The sequence below is a fragment of the Neoarius graeffei genome, chromosome 20 (assembly GCF_027579695.1).
Source record: "Neoarius graeffei isolate fNeoGra1 chromosome 20, fNeoGra1.pri, whole genome shotgun sequence".
Taxonomy (NCBI): Eukaryota; Metazoa; Chordata; class Actinopteri; order Siluriformes; family Ariidae; genus Neoarius; species Neoarius graeffei.
Window position 1 is genome coordinate 2,135,852 of NC_083588.1, and position 21,950 is coordinate 2,157,801.

The following is a 21,950-nucleotide window of genomic DNA, read 5'->3' on the forward strand; positions in this document are numbered from 1 at the left end:
CAGGAGGTAATGGCATGAAAGGAATGATAGTGTAAAGAGTGCAGCTAAGAGAAATCAGAGCTGCGTAAAAAGCGAGAGGCAGAGAGCAGAAATGAAACTGAACGGGGTGGGAGCTAGGTTAGAGCAGTCAACGCAAGTTGGCATTTAGAGTGAGGGCACACAATTTTACCTTTCCATCCTTGCTTTAAAATTGTGATTTTCGGCATACACAAATAATGATGGCACAAAATCTGAACTGCTTGAGTCAAGCGAGACCTCTCCTACAAACACAATTGCATGCAAAGCTAAGTTAACATGCTAACAATATTCATTACATTGTGTAACTATGACCCAGCTAATCAGACAAACATTACCAAAGTATTTTGCTACATCAATAAACGAAGACTAGAAAGAATAAAAAAGAAAGATTTAATAAATAGCCTGATCTTACCTGTGATGAAGTGGGCGCTGCAAACCCGCGCATTTTTGATGGTGCTTTCATCCCAGTCTACACGTTTGATGGCTTGTAGTCATAGACGTCGGCGATTTTTTTGGAATGGGTGAGATCCTGCTGGAATTCTGTACATTTTAACCCCATCACTGCTACGATTCTGACACCCGACAACACAACAACTAGACATTGCTGAGTCTTTTTTGAGTTCAGGCTGCGCACGCAATTTCCACTTACGTATGAATGACGTTTACTGTGAAGGGGTCCATTTGTTAACATTTTTCTTGGTAGCGGGGAGACGGTAACGCCTTCTATCGATTTGTCTGTTTGCAAAAACTAACCATATTGAAGACAGATTAAGCTGCTTGCATGAAGGACGGTGTCTGTCTGACCTCAGCTGTAATTATCATGTGATGCGTGACGTCATGCACAAGGGGTCTATAAACAGTAGGCGTACCATACTACACCAGCGGGGGGGGATATAAAATAACTTGCAAAGCAGTAAATGAAACCGAGACTAAGAAAACATCCAAGACAGAATGGCAGATACATAGTGAGGGACGCTTTTAGGAACTGAAATAAAAGATCAGAAAGCCACATTTTTGTGGTGCTAGTTCGTAATATATGCTCATTCCAGCTTGCCCAGTCGGGCGTGTCGGGGACATATCCCACTTGCCCGAATGCATGTTTCACTTGCCCCGGGCAATCAGGCAGTGCGTAATGTCGAGCCCTGTAGCTGCGTGTACGCGTTCCCATAACACAAACTGGAAACATCAATCAGTCATGAAGAAACCACAATAATACGGAGAGGGCTGGAGCTCACACAGCCCTGCTGAGGAGGGAGAACGTTCATTGTTGACTTGCATCCTTTACCAGGAGCGTTAGAAAAGTGCGTTTGTGAAATATTAAATGATTGAATCCAGTCTCCAACAAGTATTAACCGATGGCAGAATTTTGAATAAAAATTCGACATTCAGAAATAAGACTCTCTTGCCTTTTAATGTTATTTTAGGCTTTATATTAATTCATGAATATAAATCACGTCTCTGTCATTGTCCTGTCAGGCATGTCTTATCGGTGTCATCATTTCCGGCATTAGCTGAATTCTGTGGTGTAATTACAGTCATTAGTGTAGTTGTACGACATAAATGTCCAGAAATTAGAAGAGAAACCGAAAGCAGATTAAGGTTTCAGAATTAAATGTTAAGAATGTGTTGTAACTGACTTGAATTATTATGATGTAAAATGTTACACCATTTATAGTCAAAACCTTAACGCGTCTCTTTCTGTTCGGGTCCAAACCAGCAGCCATTTCGGATGCAATAATTATTGTTCATTATTAAACCGGTGATCGGATTGAGCAGTGAAAATGTACCCAAGCATGCTCCCAATTTCATTCACAGACTGCTGTTTGCTTGGTCGAATTTTGTGAATTTACAGAGGCAAGCAGAAAAATACACCTACAATAGCGAAAGAAAACTTTTGATGAAAGTGCTGATTTAACATTACTATGGCTAAACGTTACATTTCATACTTAAAACCGAAACCTGGGTTTATCATTAAACTCACACGTCACCGCTGTGAACGTGCTATTCAATTCATTTCAAATTCAGAACAACATGACAGTGCAGACCATTTTCGCACCGAATGTGTCGTCATATCCGGTAATGAATAAGAGCATTCTGTTGCTGCTTGGGCATCCAGTACAGCTTTTGTAATTAGCAGAATAGAAAGGAACACACGCATTATGAACATTGTTTATCCCCTGAAACACAAAACAGCACATTTACAGGACATTCCAAATTACTACCCAGCTAGCGATTTACTCTCTTTTCACATTTAGCTAGCTAGTTTGTACAATTTGTTTGACTAGTGCAGGTTCTACTGAATACAGCACCAACAGTCAGGGTGCCATGTTGATGGAATTGGCACTTTTTACTATTTTCAAAGCAGAGACACAAATGCCGCTTTTCCACTACAAACGCGGCTGAGTCGGGCTGAGCCGTGCCGTGCCGAGTCGGGCTGAGCGGGGCTGTTGGAGTTGCATTTCGACTACAACCGCGCTGAACCGTGCTGGCTGGAAGTGGGTGGACACATTGGGTGGAGTTAGCGAAAGTGGGTGGACGTCAGGTGATGTCGTTAAGCAGCGCAAACAGTGACATCAGTGACCTTTTAAGCGGTAGTCTCACGACCCGGATAGTAAACAATAAACATGGAGTCATTAGTGTTGCTGGTCTTGGTGCTGTGGCTTGTTGTCACCGACAACGCAAACAGATACTGGCAAGAGCGTATAGATGAGGCGAGGCGCATAAGGCTTCAGAAATTCTCGTAATTGGTAATTATTCTCCTTCCGGGTTTGCGGTGTTTACAGATCCCAGCGCGCTCGCGGGGCGTGTGTGGGCATGTGAGGACACTCCTCCTCACCAATCAGTGCACAGGGGAGTGTCTGCTCACGCCCCCAGCCTCAGTCGGCACGGCTTGGCTCACTTCAGCCCCACTCCAAAACGGTGCGAGTTTTAGGGGCTAAGCAGGGCTGAAACGAGCTGAATCATGCTGGTTTTTGGTAGTCGAAACGCGAGCCGTGTCGGGCTGAAGCGAGCTGAAGCGAGCTGAAAAAGGGTAGTGGAAAAGGGCCAAAAGGTACAACCCTGCGTTTTTGGCGTTTACGGCGAGTGGTTGATGAGGACTCATTCTTTGAAATTAAGTTTATTTATGCCATTGTTCACTAAAGGTTCCAACTGCTTCTACATACACTTCTGCATTAGTAAACACAATTTATTTCCTGGGCTGTGTTCATGTTACAAGGATTGTTGTTATATCTCTTGATGTGAGATCAAGAAGTTTCAGGACTGTGTGTGTGTGTGTGTGTGGGGGGGACAGATGTCACTGGAGGATGTCTATGAGTGACTGCTGGCTCCTGCTGCATGTGGATGATTGTACCGAGTGCCGTTGGTTTGCAAAAGGAACCAGCCCCAAACTTTTTGATCTCACCTCACACATTGGGTTATAGAGCCATAAAATGAGAACTTGACATTTTAAAAATCGGTGTTTTGTCCTTTGCAAGGCTCCCAAATATATTCTCAAGCCCAGGTGCACAAATAACTCATCAACCACTCAGCTGTTAAGATGGATATCATTAATGCTCATCATATCCAAGTTACTCAAATCATCAGTGGTATATTAGTTTTGCTGTTGAGTATTAAAGTTTGTTGGTATTTTTAATGAACCTTTGTTTCATATTTTGGGTGTCCCCCCCTTCAGGAACTCACCGAGAGAACATACTTCAATCAAAACTGGACCAACACCTTGCCACTGGAAATGTGAGACAGTTTTTTAAAGACTTTTGGCCTCATGATGGTGAGTAATTATGAGGTTCCCATGAGTCACGGCTCGGATGTTTTTCTTCAGAATGGGGAAGTCTGTTATTAGTGGTTTTTGCATTCCAGTGACAACACGCTACTTCGTTTAACATTTACTTTGCAAAAAACACTGAACTCAACTCTTCCATTCAACAATAACAATCAGAGCTGTGGTTCAGGGGAGAGACTCCTGTTGTAGTACAGAATGTGATCCAGTAGGTGGCAGTATTTCATTACACAGCTGATGCACTTAAAATCATTTCAGTTTATGTAAAACTGTACAAGATGCTTTGTTTCGGAATATTTAAAAACGTTTGTGTAGTGGTAGCAAATTTAAGAAAAAAAGTCAAGGAATAAAACAACGACATGATACTGTTGATTTTTATTGTGAAAAAGTTGTTTTTCCTCATACACTAAGAACTGTACAGTCAATAATTTAAAAATGCTTCGGTTCATCGTTCCAAGAACATTTTGATGATTCCTTAAGTTACTCAGCAGCTTTTAGCTTACACCCAAGGAGGAAAAAAAATAGTGTTTACAACCATGTGCTCATTGCATTCACATTGTTCTTCCCTTTAATTTTAATTATCCAAACACACAGGACACGTTTTCCACATACAGATTAAACCTGGAGACGAATATAAGCCAGTATGCATCAATTACGCGTTGATTTATTCATTAATAGGTTTAATCTGTGTCTGGAAATCAATCCCTGCGATTTTAAAGCAACATGTAAAAGAAAAGATTAAAACTAGATGCGTCATAACACACACAAAAAACCCACCTTACGATACAAAATCCAAGGACTTTTCCTAACTAAGTCACAGCCCTCCAGAATGAACGTTACATACTAAAACGTGACTGTAGACAGATTAAATTTCCTAAATGAGAACAGAGGTTGTCTCTCCAAACACATCGGATTCAATCAATCACTTTTCAACTAAAGCGGACGGATCACGTGCAGGCGTCCTATTTTGCTTTGTTTCTCTCGTAATGCAACCACAGAAGGTGCGTGTAGCTTAAGGGTGAAGCAGATGTTTTATTTATGGCGTGGCACATTTATCGTTTTTTTGGGGTGGGGTGTTTGAGCAGAATCCCTGAGATAGCTATAGAGTGAACTCGAAGACGCCATGCTGTGTTTCTTCAGGCGGACTAGATGGTTTGTAAATAATACATCAAAATAATTTGGAGCGGGCGGCACGGTGGTGTAGTGGTTAGCGCTGTCGCCTCACAGCAAGAAGGTCCGGGTTCGAGCCCCGTGGCCGGCGAGGGCCTTTCTGTGTGGAGTTTGCATGTTCTCCCCGTGTCCGCGTGGGTTTCCTCCGGGTGCTCCGGTTTCCCCCACAGTCCAAAGACATGCAGGTTAGGTTAACTGGTGACTCTAAATTGAGCGTAGGTGTGAATGTGAGTGTGAATGGTTGTCTATGTGTCAGCCCTGTGATGACCTGGCGACTTGTCTAGGGTGAACCCCGCCTTTTGCCCGTAGTCAGCTGGGATAGGATCCAGCTCGCCTGCGACCCTGCAGAAGGATAAAGCGGCTACAGATAATGAGATGAGATAATTTGGAGCACATTTGTTGTGGGGGTCAATTTCTGATTGCTCTTTAAAAAAAAAAAAGTCGTACTGATATTGGTTTTGTGCTTAATGTTTTCCACTCTAAGGTTTTTAAATCAATTGAGCAACCGCCATCTTTGTGTTTTTCGGAAGCCATGCTTTGTGAAGAAAACCGATTTTAAGCGCAACACTGCTCCAGAAACTGAAATCACGGGACTGATGAGGACATGAAGATAAAACGCATCAAACTGATCCAGTGCATTTCAGGAAAACTCCAGTGCTTTTTCCTCCCACAGTGATAATGCGTGTGTGACTATTACAAGAATCAACACTATTCCCTGCACTGAGGGGGGGAAAAACAAACATACATACATATATTTGAATTAATTGAGGAGTCTCGCAGAATGTAAGCAAAGCTTTAACTGTGGAGAATTATTGTTCTTTTTCAGAGGGAGGAATTTGTGAATAGGGTGTGTCGTTCTGATACGACTAAAGCGTGAGGTAACTGGAACTACTTTTTATTGTATGACTCCAGCTGATCTATAACCGCAGCACTGGTCAGAGTTTCCTGTTTATAGTTATGGATCGCATGCATTTAACTCAAGAACAGTTCGGACCTGCTCTTAGACTTCCACTGAGAGTCTTTTAATCCAGGGAAATGTGTTGAAACTTGTTATCGATGGGAAATCACACATACACTATAGATAGAGCCAGAAAGATCAGACTCAAAAGCACCGGAGTATTCTTTTAACCTAAACCAAAAATTTGACCAATGCGAGATTAGATTAGAGACAGTTTGGCACAAGGGCTGAATACAGACAGGGACATGTTCCAATAAAAACAGAATTCAATGCAAGACAATGTTTGTTTAAAAAAAAAAAGGGGGGGCGGGCAGATTTCAAACGGAGTCGAAGCAAGAACAGGCCCCTGAGGAGGAGGTCTAGGTGATGTGTGGTGTTCCAGAAATCACTGACGGTAAAAGAAGAAAATCAAATGAAATGCAGTCACTTTCTCACCATAGTGTGTGCAATCCACCACCTCATAGTACAGTTCATGGTTTTGTTCGCACTTCTCAAATGTTGTGGTGTAGCATGCATGATGTGGCCGTGTTTATCAAACGCCTTCCATCGCCTGAGAAAAACTAAACCTCTGGCAAATTTGTCCAAGCTTTAAGGAACTGAAAAACATGCTGTTTACGAACCAAAGCTTAAAGAGCTGAGTGAGGAACCTCAACGTGTCGGGGGTCGTCTGATCGCTCTGTGCGCAGGTCTACTGTAAGTGTTGTAGTTGGATGACTGACTGCATCGGATGTGATCTGTATCCTCCTGAGAGTTCAAAGAGAATGTTTCGGGGCGGGGTTTGGATCCTTCCTCCCCGCCTGTTCCAGGCTAGGAGATCTTGCAGTTGTTGCGGGTGCAGTTCTGAGGTGGGCTCTGTGGCGGCCGGATGGATTTGGAACGTTTTAAGCTGTTACCTTTGCTACCGCCGCTGTTGGCCAGCGAGTAGGAACGTCCGTGCATCATGACGGCGTTCATCCCGTTGGCCATGGAGAAGGACTTCAGGTGGCTCTTGATGGCGACGGGGAGCGGCAACTTGTCAATCAGGTGCACCGGTGTACATGAGACGATGGCACGACAGCACAGGTCCTGCAGGCTGAACACTGGAAAGGTAAACACACAGGGACAGTCACGCTGGGGGTAACACTTTAAAAAAAAAAAAAAACAAAACATAAAAAACGAACCCTTCACTCAGCCCTGCTCACTTCGTTCCTGTTACACATCAGTCAAACAAGACAAGTCTCCACTGAAAGGGGAGGGACTAAGCGTCAGCTGTTCCATATTTTAACGTCTAAACTGATACAGCTGTGAAGATGACAAGAAGAAAGCCCAAGGTAAGTGAATAACTTATGTCTCATGTGAGTTATATGACGCCATTTTAACCCATTTAATCTGCGAAATCTTGGAAATGATTTGTACTTCTGAAAAATGATTCACTTAAATTGTGTATTAGTTTTATAAGTACAAATCACTTCTAAAAATTCACTGATTAATGGCCTCATTACTCCTGTTACCACAAGTAAGGAATAAAATACCAAGTGGATGATGGGTCACCTAAGTTGGTAATTTTCCTGTAACATGTCCACGAGTGTTTTATTCCTCTTAAACAACAGGAGTTTGCTTACAATTTTTATTAATTAAAAGAAAACCACCATTTCTGTCTACTTATAGTTACATTTAATGTTGTGGAACATCAGTGAACAAGTTAGGCCATTATTAAAAAATGTTCTGTTTCCTGTCCACCGGCCGGGCGAGTGCCGTTTGTGCGGTTGAAAATTTTTTTAAAGATATTTTTGGGCTTTTTTCACCTTTATTGGATAGGACAGTGTAGAGACAGGAAATGAGCAGGGGAGGGATCGGGAAATGACCTCGGGTCGGAATTGAACCTGGATCCCCGGATTTATGGTGTGGCGCCTTATCCACGGCGCCCCCAGGTTTTTCGACATTTTTTTCGGGTTCATAAATCTAAAATCGAACTTGACATTTCCGCATTCCCAGGGCTTTCCACTAAGGCTCATACTAGCCAGCCAGGGGGGGAGTAAACACAAAAACTCCTGTGCACGCAGTTCCCAGGATTAAATGCATTTTCCACAGGCCATTTATTTATTCACTTTACTCAAATACAAAGTAAAATGGCAGTAAATCTTCTCTTTTCTTGCGTATTGCACCATGAGGCGTTCCTGGCTTGTAAATCTCTTATTTTCGGTGCATGACACATTCACGCAGCTGAGCATGCTATGAATTAACAACGACAACGGTCTGCAGTGGGGCTACACAATTAGCGAACATTTCTCCATTTGTGTATGAAAATACACTCCAACCACTCAGTTTGGGTTCATTTACAACCAACGGTGTCTTTTGATGCCAGCACGTAATTGAGCGAGAGAAGACTGGTTTACCGGAGACAAAATAAGCGTCATCTCTGCTTCTGTTCCCTCCGACACACTACTGCCTCCGCCGAGTGCGCGCACACACCGCATGTCGGGGCCGCGGATGAGTTACTCTCCCTTGATCAACGAAGTCGGCGGGGAATTTGTGGTTATTATCGGTACAAACAGCGCGAATCACAACTTAAATGAGTGCGGTTCAGTTTGACATTATTGTCAGTCCGTTAGATAAACATTTAATTTTATTAAAATCGAAAATTAATATTTAGAGCCTGTGGGCTACAAAAATAATAGTCATTAAAGTAGCCGGCTGGACTTAATTGTGTAGTCGGCAGCCGGCGCTTGTGGAAAGCCCTGCATTCCACGCAGAATATAGAACTGAATCAGCTCTGCGCATGCGCCGTGCGGCACAAAAAAATGGCAGCCACCATGAAGGAAGGAGATCCGGAGTTTTCAAACATTTGCTTAAGTGTGAAATCGCAAAATGGTATTCTAGCGAACAACAAAATAATAAAGATTCAGAAAAACAAATCATTCAGTGATCATTTTAATAGTGTAATTTCATCCGAACTCGGCCTAACGGTCGATTTAGAACTACAAAAAGTCCGTGTGTCGGGCATTTTAAGTACCTTTGTAAAAGTTTTGCAAATGTTGCAGTCAGCATTTAAAATGCTAACAAAGTTTTTGTACAAGTTTCAGTTGATTAAACCGTCATTTTATTAAATGTGTCTGCTTTTGTAATAAAGTACTGAAAGAAAAAGCAAACACAGCACTGCGATTTCTTATCCATCCATCCATCTATATATATATATAAAAAAAAAACTCCCTCCCAATTGAAAATTTTTTTGCTCACCTGGTGGACAGGAAACGGATTTTTTTTTAAGGATGGCCTTAGTTCCTTTTCTCACTTAAGTTAAATTCATACAGCGCCTTTCACAGTCCCAAAGTTGCTTTTCAGAAGGGATGGAGGGGAAAAAAAAAAGCAAAAAAAGAGGAAGAGAATTCCAGAATTTGGGGCAAATGATACTGAAAGCCCCTGCAGTTTCAGAGCCATCTTGTTCCCTCATCATCCACTTCATTAGGAAGCAGGTACACTTACTCATTTTTACAGTGCGGACAGTCATGCAGATACAGGGCAAGAGCTTCGATAATTTTCATATCAAACATCAGAATGGGCGAAGGTGTGATCTGTGGCCTTTAACCATGGCCTGGGATTTTCACACACACCAATCTCTCGAGTTTATACAGAATGGTGTGAAAACCATCCAGGGTGCAGAGGGTCTGCAGACTGAAACACCTGGTCAAGAGATCAGAGGAGAATGAGCAGGCAACTCTCGGAAAAGCAACACATTGAACCTTGAGGGCTAAAACAGAAGACCACATCAGTGTCTTCCTGTCGGGTATGAACAGGTATACGAGATCATCATGAACACAGATTCACTCACACTGGACAGTTGAAGATTGGGGCGGGATTATCTGGTCTTTTTCCAGTCTTCAACTGACCAGTGTGGGCGAGTCTGTGCCCATGATGGTTTCATATACCTGTTTGTACCTGATGGGAATGGACCCTGATGTGTTGTGCGTTTCCGAGAGTTTCCTGCTCACCCCGGTTGTGATTATTTGAGTTGCTCTCTCCTTCCTGTCAGCTCAGACCAGCCTGCTCATTCTCCTCTGATCTCTTAACAAGGTGTTCCAGTCTGCAGACTGGATGGTTTTCACACCATTCTGTATAAACTCGAGAGACTGGTGTGTGAGAAAATCCCAGCACTTTCTGAAATACTCAAACCAGGCCATGGTTAAAGTCCACACATCACACCTTCGCCCATTCTGATGTTTGATGTGAACATTAACCTAAGCTCTTGCCCTGTATCTGCATAAATGAGTAAGTGTACCTGCTTCCTAATGAAGTGGATGGTGAGTGTCTAAGATGGCTTCTAAATTGTGCACCTCTCTCTCTCTCTAACAGAGATGGTTACTGACCTCGGTTGGGCCTCCAGAACTTCTCCATGCCATGCCTCATGAGCACGATGCGCGACAGCTCTGTGAACGACTCGATGACATTGAAGTTGCAGAGCGGACTCACTTCAAAGAAGGTCATGGCGTTTTTCTCGGCGTAGGAGCGAGCCTGCTCTGTGGGAACCTGACGCTTAAACGCCAAGTGCAACCGGTTCCCTACCAGGATCCGAGGAACACCAGGAGCATGCTACAGATACAAGAGAGATCAGGAGATTAACACACTACACCACATGATCACTACTGTCACACAAATAAAACTATCACACACTGAAACAGGAGGAAAGAATGTGTGTTTTGGGGAGGCGGGGCAGGAAATGGAAACTCCCATCCTCTGTTTCTCAGGCCTGAGGTGTCCCTGTGGAGAAATACTCACTCGCACACAATGTGGAAGTGTTCGACTTAACAGCAACACAGAATTCGAAACACGCAGCTTCTTTTCCTCTCACGATACAAAGTGAATTTGGGTCCAGAGGGTGCCAGTACTTGAGCATTATTATTTTAAATAGACTGAACTTTATCAGACAAAATTTAAAGTATTTGAGGTGTAAGAGACATCAGTTCACCAGGAAGTCAAACGGTGTCCATAAAGTGCGCCATGTTGTGCCCTCTGGAAAACACTCAAACTGTCACAACTTCTGGGTTGAAAATTGAAATTAAAAAAAAAAAGTCTGTGATCTGTACTTTGAGATACTCTTGTAAATTTACTCTGCAACAACAATGACCTTTTTCTAAGAAGCTAAACAGGGATGAAAGTCTTCCGGAAATCCAGATATTTGACAAAACTCTTGAAAATCTCCAGTTTTCCGAATGGAGAAATTTATTTTTCGGATTTTTCACGTTCCTAGACGCGGTGTAATACTTCGCATCGTCCTTGCATGGGCGCGGTCCTTAAACAGCCCAAACACAGTTCATTGATTAAAGACAGGTGTTCTTTGTTAACAGCGTGCGCGTGCAGGACTGACACCGTTCTGCGCAACACAATCGCATTAGAAAGCATGTTCAAGCTGCCAGTGCAGCTGCAGTCTTTTTAGTTGCGAATTCGCCGTGTCAAAACAAGCAAAACTTTCCTCCTTCTTTTGACGTGAAGAGAGGTAAGCAGTTTATTATATATTTTTTTCCATCAAAGTTGTATTTTGTGGCTTCGAAGCTGAATTTTAGTGCCGTTTCTAGAACACAACATCAAGAAAACATGGAAGAAACAGCAGTAATGGAAGAGACGGTTTCTAAGCTGCCTAAAACTAGCAATGGTAATTATTTTTTGTTCCATAATGCACTCAGGCTGCCAGTCAGTGTGTGACACTCACACACACCCTGAAAAATCCTAGCCACGCCCCTGATTTACATGAGGAATTTGGTATTCATTGGTGTGTTTAAATTTACAGACAATATGAACTAATGTAAACAATTGGCTTCAACTCGCATAAATATGAAATGGAAATGTTTAGTTCACTTTCGCTTCTGCAAACGTACAGCTCTATCTACTGAAAGATTGATAAACGAGGCTCAACGTCCCCGACATTGAAACCTGAAAGCTTTAGAAACTCTAACAGACCTTTACTGTTTAACAGCACTGTTTTGGGATTTTGCTGAGTTTACCTTCAACTGTTTGATTTTTTTCAAAGTAATGAACTGTGTAGCAGGAAAATCACCGCGTTTTCTAAACGCACTCCTGAAAATTACTCATTAACTCGGGGAATTCAATTTGATATTTTTGACCTGTTAATCATTAATGTACATGAAAGAAAAAGGCTTAAGTTATAACTTGTTTTAGTGAAAATAAGTACTAGAATGCAGGGTTTTGCGTGTTACGTTATTAAAATATTTTCAGGGGACGTTGCCCCCCCCATATCTTAATTTGACTTTCAAAAGTTCAGGGTTGTTTTCTTTGCTCCACTTTCATCTCTAGCTAAAATTGTAAGTTCTTCAAGTAACGCTGGCCAGTGGGAGCACAAGCTCTCTTCAGTGACTCCTATCTTAAAATTAAAAAAAAAAAAGTTTACACAGACACTTCAGGAACAGAAAAACATGACATCTTTGTTCTGCCTGCATTATTTGGGGAAAACACACGCTTCAGTTTCTGACCTCATCGATCTCTCGAATCCAGCGGTCGATCCCATCAAAGGACCAGCGGTTAGTGATGTCATACACCAACAGGATGCCCTGCAGAAGACACCACCCCAAAAAAAAACGGAAATCTGGGTGAGAATAATGTTATAAATTCACAGACTTGACATTTCAGAGAGAACGGTATTCAGTTCTGTCATGCCGTATATAATGTCTAAAATCCAAAGTGCTTTTTCCCCTCTATGACATTTGAGACGCAGATCAGTGCTGGGTCACTCACCTGTGCACCTCTGGAGTAGGAACGGAAAATGGTACAGAAGCGGCCTTGGCCTGAAGTGTCCCTGTAAACACACACACGTCAGGACATGAAACACTCCCACAACCTTTTCTCCTGTTCACTTTCTATTATAGTGACAGAATGTTCTGGATGGTGCACAGAGCTGGAGGGTTCAATTAAAAAGAAAAATGACTCGGCGACTCAAAACACAGCCACAAAAAAAACCGGTCGAACTGCTTTCAAGATCATGCTGGGACTCCACACACACACGCCTGATGTGTCACATGTGAAATGTGCACATAAAACATGCACTGTGTTGACTGTGAAACTGAGGACCAGACACACCACAGACCCCCACCGTCCTTAAGACTATAAAACCCTGCGAGTTTGACAAAAGTACTGACAACTCCTTCGAAAATGTGAAATAAAGGTCTCCGAACAACAAAAAGTCATTCTATCAACGATTTACTCCATTAAACAGATTTTATTCTTAAACCTTGCTGTAAAAGTCAGTGGGTGTGTGTGAGGTAGCAACGATAACGTATTAGAACGATCAAATTAACTTCAACCTGTTAGGCACAAAATTAATGCGCACCATCTGACCAATCAGATTCGACCACGCTGCAGTATTATCTTGGGTAATAAACAGCAGCTGAAACTTTAGTATCCACTATGATTTCCCCAAATAAAGAGAAACTCCACTGTGGGTTCTGCTGCCCGAGCAATTTCAAACAGAAAAGACGTCAGGAATATTTGGAGCTTGTGAAAATAAAAGGTGTGTGAAACCCGATCAAATAAAAATTTAAGAAGCTGAGATAAATTTAATTTCTTCATCTTTTCTGTCCTGAGGGTCTGCAAACTTCTGCATGCTTAACTTGAGAATAAGAAAAACGTTCATGAAAAGATTGCAGCGTGTTCCCCAAGGTGGTGTTGAGTGACGGAGATTTAACGCTACGCCGTTTATCGACAGCACATTAACACAAACGCTGACTCTCTAATGGACAGCTCTAATGGCTGACGATGCACCCCCACCACACACCACAGAGCCTTCCTGACTGAGAAACTCGCCGCTTTTCCCCTGACTCATCGCACGCTGTCAACAGGAAGTCCACGCTGGTCCTCTTCCATCCTGAATGTAACCGGACACCCCATTTTGTTTGATAAGGCCGAAGCCCCGCTTCACCCTCTCCAGCAGACTGATGTGGACGTCTAATTGCAGCTCTGTTCTGACAGGAGGTCCATCTCATCTCTGCATCACGACTAAAAGCCCTAAAACATTCCACTCATCACTCCGAGTGTCCTTAAAGCACTGGACGGACATTTTGCAGGCACAAAGCAGGAAAGGAGACGTGGGATTCAGATACAGAGTTCAGGATGTAGGGTGTGGTGGGTGGACGCTGGGCATGTTGGACTGAGACTCAGTGTGGGTTGTGGGTGGAGACTGGGCATGGTGGGTGGGGCTGAGTGATGCAAAATACATGAGAAACAAAGTGATGAAGTTGATAAGTGGAAATGACGCTTCGTATTCATTCATCGCTGATTTCTGGAAAAAAATTAAATAACATTTCACAAAAAAAAGTGTCTGATCCTGAGTGTGTGGAAAGTGAAGTACAGGCACATGAATCCAGTACGTGTTGACATTTTTCTTAGTAAGAACAACATTAATAATTATCTGCAAATATTAGCTGTTTTAATTGGAATTGGTAAACCACACAAACAAAAATACTTGCTGCAAGTCACCACCTTGTCAGCATTTACAGAAAGACTAAACACTTCTCAAAAGTGACGCAATTTCCTCACCGGCCACACCCACTCCAGCGGTAACGGTTGCTTCGTCTCTTGTTGCAGTAAATGCAAAATGAACAGCTGTGTTTTTTGCATCACAGGTAAAGAGTTTGATATCGCACCAGAAAGATGTCACGACCGATCGAGTGTGTGAGGACCGTGTTCCGTGAACACACTTACCACAGCTCCAGCTTCACCCTCCGTCCGTCCAGCAGGATCGTGGTGGTCTTGTAGTCGATTCCTGGATGAAAAGAAACAAAGCGTCAGGATTGTTGATTTCTTTTTTTCGCTGAGTCACTAAAATACTGATGTGAAGTGCCGTGGTGTCCTGGGAGCATGACGCTAGACCCTGCGCCTCCTCCAGCACTCACGCTAATTATATCAGTCTTAAATGCTTCCTGTGACTCGAGCTGAAATCAGCCATTTTGAATCTGGATGAAGTTGCACTGTAATTTAATCTGAGCTCTAATGCGACTTGCTATAAACACGAGGGTTTCAAATGCAGATGTACAGGACGCTCAGTCAGTCACACAGCAGGACTGGAACCAAACAGCTGCTCCGCCTGCTTTGGATTTTAATATTCTCACTGATAACCACTGTGTCCTTTTTTAAAAAATAAATAAATAAAAATAAATAAAACACACGGCTGTAACAGCATCTTATTTCCGGATTGCCCATGACACATGCCTCACGAATCCTTCGCCACGTCCTGTCTCCTGACTGACGTCCACAGAGTTCATTTACTCCCAACTCGGACTACACCGGCATTTGTTTATATCCAGACAGGAAGTGATGCGTACTTTAAAGCAGAACGAGCCTGAAAGAGCGGGTGGTTTTTGAGGAGCTTTGTAAAGCTTTGGTGATGAACCTTCAGGCTTTCTGCTTGTCCTCAAGTCTCGGCAGCTCACAATCACATAACGTCTCTCTGAACTCTCTGCATGGCTGTTCTCAGCAATTGTTTTTAGAAAGCAAAAAGGTGTCGCGTTTTTTCAATTGAAGCCACTTTCTGTGTAAAACTCCGCCCCAGATCAGTTTGTGATGTCACTAAAGTATGCAAACGATCAGATCACAGAGCGGCAAACCCTTCGCGTGCCAAGCTTCACAAGCGAGCTGTCTAGCTTTGCTAGTATAGTGATGAACAGATCTTGGTCGTCATAAAAACGCATAATTAAATGTGAGCTCAGCTGCTGGCAGTCAACTCATCACCTGGTTGGTGATAGTTTATTTGGAGATGCTTACAAATTTGCATATTCGCGTTTATTCATACAATCAGGGTAAATGTAGAAACATGGTCGTTCTTCCATTTGCAGGAACTCTAAGGTTCAACAGAGAACCTTTCCGAGTGTTTATCTCTCAGAAAGGGTTCCAGGTCGAACCCTTAATTATGGGTATGCCTAACATGACACGAGAGGAGAAAAGTTACTCGAGTGGTTGCTTGTGTTGGTGGCTGTTGTCATGAAAACCACGCTGACGTTCGACGTTTTGGGACCGAAAAAAACCAAAACGCCACGTCTGTTTGGAGACGTGGTCCATTCGGGCTGGTCTCAGCTCCGCTCCCTGCTGCTGAGTGAGTGAGGACGGCACGCTGTAATTACCAGCTCAGTCTCGGCTTCTCCAGACACCTCGCTCCGGGACACGAGCAGCAGAAATCGCAGGGCTGCTTCATTTTACCCAAATACACTACAGCGCTGCTGAATCCTGATTGGCCAGAGGGTATTGACTAATTAATCTTGAAGTTAATAAGACAAAAAAAAAAAAGTGCAAGCAGCCTGTCAGTTTGTCATGTGACCAAGAAACTGCAAAAAGCATCAACTCCTCTGTCCTGAAAACTTCAGAAAACCACACCGCTTTATCACTGGCACTGGAGACTCCTTCCAGAAATATCACAAACGTCTCCTTACAGAAAACCAAGGGCACCTGTACCAGTCCCCGTGAAGAGCCGTAACTAGAGAAATTATAATGAATGATAATTAGAACGGGTGAAAGAATATAAACAGCTGCACTACTGTCAGAGCTGCCATTATAGAGAATTGATTGGTCAGAAGGTGTTGATTAGAGTGCAGAACTCAACATCAAGTTCACTGTAACATTCAGAAGTTTCACACAACACTAAAACCGCTGGAACCAAATTCTCACTTTTCTTTTTCGTGACTCAGCTCAGAATCTCAGGCTCGGTCTGTATTTCACTAAAACATCCCCGTGTTCCCTGCAGAAGTTTGGCTCTTTAAATATTTACAGCCGTGCTCTTTGAGCCACACAGAAACACAGGTCAGTGCCGAGAGATCCTCGGCTCGGTGCAGATTTTAAAGAAAACTCAGGGGTTCGGATCAGATCTCTCCTTCTCGGTCCGTTTTTCCACAGATTTGAAACTAACATGGTGGACGAGAGAGACGCTGTCCAACATCCCACTCCCGACAGACATCCAAGAGAATTTACGAAACACAAACACATGCAGAGAAGAAGTGGTTCACTTCCTTTTAAAAGGCTTTAAAACATTTGAGCGAAACACTGAAAATCAGAGACGTCAAAAACAAAAGGTAGAGTGCGGTCCTGAGATTTTGGAGGAAGTGACCGTGTGCAGGAACTTCCTGTCGAAAACGCTTCTCCTGCATCCGAACGCCAGCAAGATTGTTTCACGCTGTCCAAATTCCCACTGATATTCTCCTGGATGGTTCTCCAGATCACCAGACAGACTTGTGTGAAATAAAAATTTAATCCAGTGACATTGACACTTTTTGGAGAAGAGCTTTGAACACTGGAATAATTTTTTATGCAAATTAACATTCGCTTCAGTTCGAATGATCTGAATTCTGGATCTCCGGCACAATCTGATGCTGCAGAATTACTTGATTTCGGTTCTTTTCTTCATGGATTAAAATTCATTTTTAAATTTGCTTTGCCATCATCTCAACGCCAAAGAAGCCCAACAAAGAAAATTACAATTAAAGCTCATTTTTGGATCTGATTAACTGATTTTCGTGATCAGTTACATCACTGCACACATTTCAGAGATATCACTGGTATCGTTTAAAAAAAAAAAAAGTTTTCAATTACTTTTAGCAATTACAGACATGATCAGCAGCTGATTTGGTGTTAAAAATGTGGATTGAATCTTTAAAATTGTATTTATTACAATGATTCAAATTTTTCATTTTAAACCAATTCATTTTTTGAAAAATACAATGACAGTTTGGTTTTTTTTGCTGGTAAACTTGTATCTTGTGAGAGTTCTACATCGCGCATCATGCGCAGTCAAAACATTTTCAAGTATTGTGATATTTTTGTCACATCATCTTCCACTAATCCTGTCTGTTCTCCTTGAATTGGTAAATAAATAAAATTAGCACAGAAAGGAAACCCACAAGAGCACAGTGTACCCAAGTGTGCTGCACAACACAGCCAAAGGCACATTCAAAAGAAACCCTCGCCAGATTAGATAACACTCGCAAACATTCAGCTCGTGAGTGTGTTCAAGGAGACGACATCCTGAGCCTGAGGTTCGTCCAAAATGCTTTTCCACAAACATTAAAGCACGATAAATGTTTAAAGCGTTCTACAGAGCAGGCTGAACACTATTCTCACAGGAACACACAGACTCCAGGGAGAGACTCACAGAACATACAGCTCTCGGAAAAGTGACTGGGCATGTTTAAAAAAAAAAACACATTCGAGTTAATATTAGTTTCAAAGCCGCAATATTTTCTGCGTCACCACTCTGCAGACTGAGATCTGGAAAATGTGACCACTGTCTAAAAGAAAACACCGGCATTTTTCCACCTGGACCACAGACAAGAATTTGGGATTGGAGGAGAAACATGTACTCCAAACTCAGTACCAAGTTTCAGGATAGGCATAAAAATTGTAGCGTTAAAACGATGATCTAACCATGATGAGTAAAACCCCATCTTCAATCACGTTATGTTCATAGTGAAATATTTCTGATGTCTTGAGCGATTCTCATGATGTCACACTACCAGCACGCTTCACTTGTCATTTTCTCACGTCAAATCAATGACGAATCGAAACATCGGAGCAAACCTTGGACTCCCAAGTCCCAGAATGCAAAGCAGCTACAACATGGCGAGTCGCGACATCGACTCTATACGTAGAAGATTTTTTTTTTTTAAACAAACGAGACTTTCAGAAAGTTTCTGGAGAGTTACATGAACACATCTCCATCCGGAATAAAACAGAGTACTGAATGCAATGAGAAAATTTTTTATTGTTTAAAATGTCATTGTGCAAATCTGAGATGTTTACTGAGAACAATGTTACTCTAACCTTTAATGAAACCAGCGGAACACGTGTCCCTTCAACCAGTCAGCATTTACCTGACAAAACACTGGATGTGTGCATGGCGCGATGCTCACGTCTTACAGAAACGCAAGTGTCATTGTGAGTGTCAGTACGTCTCGAGTTCCCCATAAACCCTCACTCGGTGTCAATATCGAGAAATAAATCACCAGTCCAAGTTGTGTTTGTGCAACCCAACCCTGACGATGAAGCTGGACCTGTACCGGCATTCCTGTGGTGTGTGTATGAATAAACCCTGACAGTGGTGTTGGACGAGAAGTCTCAGCCTTGCAGATATTATTTGTCTTTGAATAAACCCTGACGGTGGTGCTGGACTTAAACTCGTAACCTTGCGGAGAATGCGATTTGTATATAAACAAACCCTGACAGTGGTGCTGGACTCGAACTCGTAACCTTGCGGAGAATGCGATTTGTGCATAAATAAACCCTGACGGTGGTGCTGGACTTGAACTCGTAACCTTGCGGAGAATGCGATTTGTGTATAAACAAACCCTGACAGTGGTGCTGGACTCGAACTCGTAACCTTGCGGAGAATGCGATTTGTGTATAAACAAACCCTGACAGTGGTGCTGGACTCGAACTCGTAACCTTGCGGAGAATGCGATTTGTGTATAAACAAACCCTGACAGTGGTGCTGGACTCGAACTCGTAACCTTGCGGAGAATGCGATTTGTGTATAAACAAACCCTGACAGTGGTGCTGGACTCGAACTCGTAACCTTGCGGAGAATGCGATTTGTGTATAAACAAACCCTGACAGTGGTGCTGGACTCGAACTCGTAACCTTGCGGAGAATGCGATTTGTGCATAAATAAACCCTGACGGTGGTGCTGGACTTGTGTGGAGTGCGACTGGTGGACAGAAGTGACCCCTGACGGTGGTGCTGGACTCACCGCTGCTGTAGGCGTAGGGACTCTCGGCAGATCCGTCCTGCAGGCTGTCCAGGATCTCTCCTTTCCCCACATCACTGTCTCCTACCAGCAGGAACTTCAGCAGGTAGTCGTAGCTCTTGACCGGGCTGCCCTGAGAGCCCATCCTGCTCACATCAGAGCCACAAGGTCCAGCAAAGCGCCCAGATGTTCACCGTGTCTCATAAAACCGACTAAATTCATCCAGGACCCACAGCAGCAGCGTCCCAGCGGCAGCGCCCCCTTCAGCGCCACTCTGCCTTTCGCGCTTACCGAGGGATTATTTTCCAAACTTCACACACAGCAAAGCGTCGAAACTTTGTTGGCGGAATAATATCTGCAGATTAAATCACTTTAATTAACGGGGGAAAAAACCTGCAAGTTGTATTTCTGACGCTCCAACCTGCTCTATGCTAGCAGTGTTTATTAGCATTAAAACACTAACCTGCACACATACTGGCGAGCTTGCAAAATAACGCTACGTCGTTATTCTAATTTTATTATTTTATTCAATCCACAAAACACACACGTACAAAATTCCGCATATTGTTTAAATGTTTAAGCGCCGAGAAATTAAAAACAGCTTATTTATTTGCTAAATCACCTAGCATAACTAGCTAAGCATTGTTAGCGAGCTAGCAAACGCATTTCATAAAGAACAATGCTCGTGTATCATTTTTTTTACAACGATATTAAAAAAAAGATATAATTAGAATTAACTATTACTCCAGTAACGATGAGAAATGAGATTTTAAAAATGCAAGAAGTTTATTTCATTTCAACTGGTGCACTATAACAATGCTAATCTCGCATTAGTTTGCTCATAGCTGTCAAAATTAATAAATGCGCGTACCTCTGTCCAGACGATGACTCAATGATGAACGCGTGAATTTCTTTATGTTTTTAATTTTTTAAAAATGATTATTCTAAAAAACAAAAAGACAACGCGAACAGTTCGCTACATTTGCTCATTCGTAGCCTGTCAGGTTTAAGGTTAGCATAAAGTAGCTAGCTTAGCCGGCTAATATTGCTAGCGTTAGTGAAGCTCAGTGCGAACAAGGAGAAATCGGTGGTTTTCAGGGAAAATATCCACAAATTTCTCTCGAGGAAAAATCCCCCCAGTCGCTCCACTATATCTGCGTTTATATTTCTGTTATTAAAGCTCAGTGATATCCAGTTTAAGAGCGAAAGCGTCCATCGCTGTGCTGTGCTGTGCTGTACTCTGCTCTGCTCTGCTGTGTCGGTCTTTGCGCCTGCACTGTCAATCTGCTTTGTGTCGATTCCCAGGAGCCGACTCTTTGAACCGATTCTTTTACGTAGAGAACCGGCTCGCATGAGTCATTATTTTTCTGTCAGCGCGCGCTTGCAGTGGTGTGGAATTTCAGCAGCACGTTTCCATGGAAACCGCCTCCGCCCTGCTGTGAACGCGGAGCCGTGTGTTTGTCTCTCAGCTCAGCTGTGTGAATGAATCCGCATTAATCGGGCTGCAGTGCACAGTGTTATCATCTTATTCACGAAAAACACGTTTCTGAAACATCTGCAGACGGAAGATGAAAAAGCCACAGGCCAGACTAGTGGGACTTGAAAGAGTCGACTCTGAAGTGAACTGAGTCGAATGATTTGACTCGCTGAAAGGAGCCGGAATTTCCATCACGACTGGAATAAACATGGAATAAAATAAAACGCGCGCGCACATGAACAGACAGAAACAGATAGAGCGAGACAGACAGACGGAGACAGACAGATACAGATAGAGCGAGACAGACAGACGGAGACAGATAGAAACAGAGCGAGACAGACATAGACAGACAGAAACAGATAGAGCAAGACAGACAGACAGAGCTAGATTTCAGTACTACTAGTGCTGGAAAAAAATAAAACAAAATGAAATGAATGAGACACATTCAGTCTCATCCACTTTTTTATGTAATGCATTTTTAATATTATTTTCAAAACACACATTCCTGCAAATAAATTTGCCACATCCACAACACCAGACAGACAAACAGACAGATTCAGGTCTACTAAAGAGCTAGAATATAGACAGAGTCGTGTCAGAATGAAGAGCAGATCCAGGATTTACAGCAATTAGAATTAAAACCTCATCAAATCAATAAAATAGAGCACAGGAGTAGAAAGTCTGCATTTCCACTGCCACTTTCATCAAGACAATAACATTGTTCTGTCTGTCTGTCTCTCACTCACACAATGTACAAGTTTGAGTTCCTCGTCACTGTCGGTCTCCAGAAGCTTTTCACACGACAGCTGGAGAGGATGAATAGGCCAGGGAGAGGTCAAAG

The 21,950-nt window shown here is 42.8% G+C and overlaps 2 protein-coding genes across 2 annotated transcripts in view; one reads left to right on the plus strand and one right to left on the minus strand.

Annotated features, from left to right (window-relative positions):
- tmc5 (transmembrane channel like 5) overlaps positions 1-4,159 on the plus strand; it is a 31,594-nt gene extending 27,435 nt beyond the window's left edge. The window contains exon 17 of the mRNA XM_060901083.1: positions 3,692-4,159. Within this exon, the coding sequence (XP_060757066.1) occupies positions 3,692-3,754 (63 nt within the window). The 3' untranslated portion in view covers positions 3,755-4,159. The remainder of the gene's footprint in view (positions 1-3,691) is intronic.
- A 960-nt stretch (positions 4,160-5,119) lies between these two features.
- rab40c (RAB40c, member RAS oncogene family) lies at positions 5,120-20,903 on the minus strand. Its single transcript, XM_060901084.1, has 7 exons — positions 20,504-20,903; positions 19,636-19,987; positions 14,610-14,670; positions 12,648-12,708; positions 12,386-12,463; positions 10,268-10,490; positions 5,120-7,003 (listed from the first exon to the last, which is right to left on the minus strand). The coding sequence occupies exons 2-7, from the start codon at positions 19,775-19,777 to the stop codon at positions 6,732-6,734; spliced, it is 837 nt and encodes a 278-aa protein (XP_060757067.1). The 5' UTR covers positions 19,778-19,987; positions 20,504-20,903; the 3' UTR covers positions 5,120-6,731.
- Between the last annotated feature and the right edge of the window lie 1,047 nt (positions 20,904-21,950).

What these genes read in the sequence shown, in the direction of transcription:
- rab40c (XM_060901084.1), bottom strand. Translation starts at nt 19,777, where the DNA reads ATGGGCTCTCAGGGCAGCCCGGTCAAGAGCTACGACTACCTGCTGAAG. An exon ending in AGGGTGAAGCTGGAGCTGTG is followed by an intron (nt 12,709 to 14,609) that starts GTAAGTGTGTTC and finishes GTGTGTTTACAG; the next exon opens with GGACACTTCAGGCCAAGGCC. An exon ending in GTTCTGGAGGCCCAACCGAG is followed by an intron (nt 7,004 to 10,267) that starts GTCAGTAACCAT and finishes TTACCTTTCCAG; the next exon opens with TGTTCAGCCTGCAGGACCTG.